This window comes from Trichoplax adhaerens, genomic scaffold, assembly GCF_000150275.1.
Source record: "Trichoplax adhaerens TRIADscaffold_23 genomic scaffold, whole genome shotgun sequence".
Classification (NCBI taxonomy): domain Eukaryota; kingdom Metazoa; phylum Placozoa; class Uniplacotomia; order Trichoplacea; family Trichoplacidae; genus Trichoplax; species Trichoplax adhaerens.
The window spans coordinates 23,901-30,771 of NW_002060964.1; the positions used below are offsets into that span (position 1 = coordinate 23,901).

A 6,871-nucleotide genomic window follows, 5' to 3' on the forward strand; every position below is an offset into this window, starting at 1 on the left:
ACTGATTTTTCATCGGACTATATTTTTGTAGATTCAAACCTAAAAATTATAGAAATTGAGGTTTCTCTGGAAGGTTTGCCAATATTATGCATGTCTGATGGCAGCGCATACTTATTCAGCAAGGATTTACGAACATGGTGATTATACCATTTATACCGGGTCAGCAAATTTGCAAAAATTTTCAAAATTCATTTTACATCAATCTTTAGGGTATTACTTTTCGACGGATCGGATGTGTCTGTCCGTAATATCTTCTCAGCTAGTTCGACCACATGTCATGGACGAAGTTTACCACCTAGAGGCCAATTATGGTCTTTGCAGGAGCGTTCGCGCTCACAAACGAAGTCCATCAGGTAAGTTGTTTAAATCTGTTGATTACAATTATTCGTAAGATACGTTGAAAACAAAATAGCGGTTAATTTTATGGAGCTATCCATATTAGTTAATCACTACACTATACGAGTATTTTTAAATATTTGTCCGCAGTAGTGTTAAAAACTCGAAGGCTAGAAGTTTTGATAGTAAATCCGATGATTTATTGTACATGCGGTACTTGGAGGTTAGTGCTGTTGTAGAATTTTTGTGACTTACTTATCGTTTATGTAGTATGGAATTCTTACACTAGATCTCTACATTTTCAGAATCAAATAAATGCAACTTTAGCTATAAATTCAGCTGAGGAATATGAATATTGGCTGTTATTATATGTTCAGTTGTTGACGAAGCGAGGTAGGAATTATAAGACTCAAAATCTATTTCATCAATTCGATACCTCTGCAATAATTTCAGCGACTGATATAGACCGATTTCGATTGGTCGATTCCATTTTTATAGAATATGAAAACAAAATTGAAGAGATTTTTCAAACGGTTACGTCTGAATATCAAAGGTTTTATTCTAAAAATTTGCCTTAAATTATTTTTGTTGACATTTGTTAGAGTTCTCATAATAGTTCTATAATTTTAACTAGATTATTCCGAAGTGATCTTAATCCTAAAAAAAGCAAAGATGTAAGTAGCCAAGCAATTTATTAAAAATCGTTGAAATTTATCGGCCTTTCATATAATTAAGAAAACAGTTCTAATCTCCGGAAATTTTGTGTTTTGCAACGATATGTAGGGGCCTCGAAAGCTACGGGAAGAAATTGTAAAAATAGTCGGTAAGCGAAATGCAAATCTTACACGCTTCCTAATGTGCAAACGTGTTACGAAAGTATCTGCTATTCGGTAGTTTTGATTAGTACAAAAGTGTAAATACACATTGTTCTATCTCTGTAATTATATCAATCTTGATTGCACTCAAATCAAATAACGTTTAATTTAAATGTTACTATATGAACTTCGTGTCAAATCAAATTGAGTTGTTTATTCAATTCGTATTAGGTAACTGTCCTCGACTAGAAAGACTCTTTTCTCGACTAAATGATCAACTTAATGATATAGTGGATTAACTAAACTGGCTACAGTAATGAAACTTCAGTGAAATCTTTTTTTGTAACGGAACTAAAACCAAATTATCATTAGATGATCTTTGAGATATACAAGTATTTTGTATGAATTTAATTATTATTGTAACATTTAGACTCCACTGAGGAGTGAGTTACGATTCATCTGTGCATACTACATTACTGTACTTACCATTAAATAGATACGATAAACTACCCATATTATGTTATAGTTCTCTTGTCGGTACTCAAATCGTAACTGGAAACTGTTGCATACCATTGTTGTAAAGCTCTTAGTCGCAAAATTATTTCATGCTATAATATCTTTTGTGACAGATGCGTCAGGTTATTAACTCAATCTAGTAATCCTATGATAAGGATTATAAAGATTGTACATGATATTGCTGAAACTAAATTTTGCCTAACTCTGATACTGTAATATACAACGTTAGAATATCACTTTGCTGTTGATCTAATCTATAGTGCCTGACACATCTAATATCGGTTACCATAAAGGTTATATGAGAGTGCAGGTAATTGCCGTTTTGTATTTTAATTATATTGTACTGTTAAAATATTTCTTTTATATAATATTTCGAGCTTCTACTGTCCTATATTATTATCCTATATGACGACAACATTGTTTATCTGCGTGTCATTTCACCAATCTAAAGTCAATAAAATTTTGTGGTACCTTAATGCCTAGTATCAAAATACATTCTCCTAGTATATTTGAACTTGCAGTTCGATGTGAATAGTATTTTTTACTAGTCTACGCTATATTTGTTACTTAACCCAATGGTTCATGAACTTCTATATTCTGTAATATGCCAGCAGATGCTGGAATCCCGCCTAAAATTAATCAATACGTGTAACTCCAAGACTTACAGCGTACATTATAATACTAGCTTTAGATGACACTGTGATGGATTATATGTCACTTGTAAGAGTTTATACAATTCGGATTTTAACGTGTCATTTCGACGCAGTCATGATGTTGTTGCTGCAATTTACGTTGTTAAATAAAGTACTTTTATTGTTGTTTCCTTTCGTAATTACTTTAATTGTTGCACGTGTAAATGGCCCTAAATTTATAATAAATAGAGACCACTATGCGAATTGAAAGATTCATTTGCATTGGCTATGGGCAATTATCCAATAAAAGAAAAATCTTTTTATTGAGTAGGCGCAGTATGTAGCCTAAACAGTTCTTAGCGCCGAGTCCAAATCATTTAATTTATGCATACCTACTATTAATAGATTAATAGATATCATCATATGTACTGTACCTGAGATTAGATTATTTATTGTTTTGTTTTAGTAGTCAAGTACAATAGTACGTACACGGCAGTAGCGGATGCATAGTGTAAGTCCTATAACTCTGATAGTATTCAGGAACCCGCGCAAAATCAAGCTGAAAATAGATCACAGTTAATAACTGGCAGTATTGTATCGATATTTGATAACTGCAAGCTTAATTACTTGGTAACAACTCAAAATGGCTCGCGCTGTCGTTTTACTCATTGCTGCTTTGTGCATCACCAACAGCTTTGCTGCTGTTAATTTTACCTATCATCATTATCCTGAAATGATAGCATTTATGCGGCAAACTCAAGCAAAGTATCCCAGTATTACGTATTTATACAATTTAGGCAAAAGCGTACAAAATCGCGATTTGCTAGTAATTGCTATTGGCGAGCAACCGAATGTACACACGCCTGGACGACCAGAATTCAAATATGTTGGAAATATGCATGGGAATGAAGTTGTTGGACGTGAAATGCTCATCCATCTAATCGACCTTCTAGTAGAAGGATACACCAATAACGACGCAGAAATACGAAATCTGCTTAAAACGACAAGAATTCATATTTTACCTTCGATGAATCCTGATGGTTTTGAAGCATCCTATGAAGGTAATTGTACTGGTGTTATTGGTCGCCGAAATGCCAATAACGTCGATTTAAATCGAAATTTTCCTGATCGTTTCGTTGCAATAAATACACCAATTCAACCTGAAACACAAGCAATCATCACTTGGTTGAAACAGGAACATTTTGTTTTGTCGGCTAATTTACATGGAGGTACTGTCGTTGCCAATTATCCCTACGATAGTTTGGCACCTTCCGTTACACCCAGAAATACATACAGTATGGCACCTGATGATGATATTCTTATCCAAATTTCTAAAGCTTATTCGGATAATCATGGCTATATGCATATCGGCCGACCAAATTGTTCTAGCAGTCCTAATGAATACTTCGCTGATGGAATCACTAACGGTGCAGCCTGGTATTCTATTGATGGTGGAATGCAAGACTATAACTATGTTGATTCGGAATGTTTCGAAGTGACTCTTGAAATTAGTTGCTGTAAATATCCAACAGCAGATCAACTACCCTTTTTTTGGCAAGCTAATAAAAATGCTTTAATGGCGTATATGAAATCAGTTCATATGGGCGTTAAAGGATTTATCTTCGATCAAAATCGAGTTGGCATTTCCAACGCTACGATCAATGTCGTTGGTCGAAACTATAGCGTCTCTTCTAGTGTTGCTGGAGACTATTGGCGTCTACTAATCCAAGGTACCTATTCGCTAACTGTTTCTGCTCCGGGTTACAGAACAGCAACCAAAACTATTACTATTCCAACCAATACTCAAGCAGTTCAAGTGAATTTTACGTTACAGAGTGCCGCAACAAGCACCATGAATACTATGGGAACGGCTACAACAAAGGCTTCTACCGTGGGAACAATTAACTCTGCTCTTAATTTACAAGCAAATTCAGTTTTATCGATGTTCATTATAGCAATAACCGTTTTGATGGCATGGTAAAATATCATATTGTAGTGAGTCCATTTTTTAGTGTAGAAAATTGTATCGTATCTGAGATAGATTTGTTATGTATGTAAGAATACAGTAACTTGTTGTACTGCACCTAACGTGTTAGCATAAGATAAGGTAATAAATTACTAAGATATAGGTATAATACGCCATTACGACTATACTATTTAAATGCAGTAAATCCTAAATAAAGGAGACTTTTAGTAAGCTTACTAGGAGGAGTGTATCAAGTCACTCGTGCTAACGTTAACGACTAAGAGTGGAAACACAACGGATTATTTCTCATGTAATGGACCATCAGTACTTCCAAAACCATGCTACAATTGAAGTTTTTTTAGGGTTTAAAAGTAAAAGTTATTTACAGCACCGGGTGAAATAGATGACGGGATACTCCCAAGAGTGATTTGTACTCTATCGTGATATCTCTAATAGTATTTGTATGAGTATTAGTTCAATTCTGTACCCGATCATCCAGCACAAGTTGATTGTTATTGATCTTGTATGTCATTAGCCTAGTTATTACCCGCATCAAGTACAATAAAATCTGCAAAATAATTGACTTGCTTTATTGTTGAATTTCTGGTCTGGAATGATACAATTTAAAATTCACTTATTCTATTTGGGGCTCTCATCGGTATCCTATGCTAATTTATTTGTGAAAAATCCTTCTTAATAGACTCTATAATCAAAGCAATATGAGACTAGTATCATGTTATTATTTCAGAAAAATTGTAAAACTTTACTGATCACACGAATTTATACGTTAGAAAGGTGATGTTATTGCCTTTTAACTGTCTATTCTACTTTCGCCTAAATTAATAGAAAGGTTGTGAGTAGTCGATTCGTTAATGTATCCGATTCAGTAGACTCGGAGCATCATCCGATCGAATCAATCCACACGATTAAATGGATCGAATTTCATCTACCCTAAAATTGGCTTGTTTGGCTGACCGCATTTTTTAGTTGATAACAGTTGGTACAGGATATCAGTCACATCATGCTTACCCGCCACCAAGTTCTTTGATGTTGTCAAAACAATAATAGATAAACATTGTGCGCTACAATATAGCTATTAATGAACGGGTACTATATTAAAAAGATGAGTTAATTATAGTTCTGTTGTAATTATTCTGCGGCGATAGTATACTGTAGCTCTATTGTCGCTATTGTAATCTATTGTAATGCCAGCCACAGAAAATTGCGTCATAAAGGTGGGCAATACACCCATGAAAGAAGGAACAATAAAGGTTATTAGCCTATCGCCAAAATGCTTGTCAAGTTTATCATAGCTCATACCAACATTTTTTTTCGATTAACATTAACCCAAGATTAACTCATGTGTTGATAGTGATTAAATTACTTTGAATCCGACAACATTGCTATTTTGTCGAATTAACATTACTTTATCGTCATCCTACCCGCTCTTGCTTTTGTGACTTTACCTTATCTAGTTAAAGCTCCGGTATCTTTGGAAATTGAAGGAATCCAAAGAAAACTCTTTGTACATGTATTATTGATTGATAGTTTTATCGTTTGTAGAAATTAAACATTAAACTACTTCCATTTTTATATTGATGCTATTTTGTTACATCCTAATACTAATACCTTATATGTTATTAGTAACCCAAGTCGCAATGAAATTCCTACCTTAACAAGCCCAGTTCTCGTACCCTTAGAAATTAGGTGACCTTGTAGTAAGCACTTAAATATCGCTGATACGTATGTGCTCTATCGAAATGTATAGTTTTGCTTGATAACGTTCTTATTTCTGCTAGATAAGCACATTTCTAGAGGAACAGCTCAATACTTTGAGAGTTTCTTATTCTATCAAGTAGTTTTTGGTAATTTAACTATATTTAGTAGTTTGTAATCTGGCTATTTTTCCACTCTAAATGTTCTATGATAATTAATTATGTACATTAAACACTAGTTCGAAGGCTTCTAATATGCATCCATACTATTCATACTATATGTTCAAAATGTTTAGAGCAGATATTAACTCGTAACTCTTAGCATTCAATATGTCCAGAAGGGCTATTTGGTTCATATAATTTCTTGAAACATCTATGGTCTCACCGCCAGAAAGTGAGAGCTGTATTTCTGCACTGACATTAGAAAATAACTACTATGACGAGACCATCTTCTATCAACTTTGTAATACACTATAATAGTAGCAATAGCGAAGCAAATTATGAATTAAAAACATCCATTAATATTCATTTAGCAGTGATAGATACGGATAGCCAACAAAATAAAATTTACATCATATTCCGTGTTTTAACAATACCTACTACCACATCTTCCATTAACGTTATCGTGGGTTGTAATAGAAAAAAAATTATAATTATGGCGATGATAAAAATAACATTCGAGTATAACCGTAGCCACCACTGCTTAATCAACACTAATACATGTTGGAATTATGATCAATAACATCTATTAGTGTTAGTTAAGTAGTGGTGGCTACAATAATACTCGAATATCATTTTTCTCATCACCATAACATCTGTGCTATTCTATTTGTTCAAACTTAGTGTTTTAAAATACTACCATATAGCTATCGGTAAATAAAATCAACGTAA

The 6,871-nt window shown here is 33.7% G+C and overlaps 1 protein-coding gene across 1 annotated transcript; it reads left to right on the forward strand.

Annotated features, from left to right (window-relative positions):
* Positions 1-2,942: 2,942 nt before the first annotated feature.
* TRIADDRAFT_32385 (uncharacterized protein) lies at positions 2,943-4,280 on the forward strand (the record flags this gene model as incomplete). The annotated part of the gene is made up of 1 exon (XM_002117252.1): positions 2,943-4,280. The coding sequence occupies one exon, from the start codon at positions 2,943-2,945 to the stop codon at positions 4,278-4,280; it is 1,338 nt and encodes a 445-aa protein (XP_002117288.1).
* Between the last annotated feature and the right edge of the window lie 2,591 nt (positions 4,281-6,871).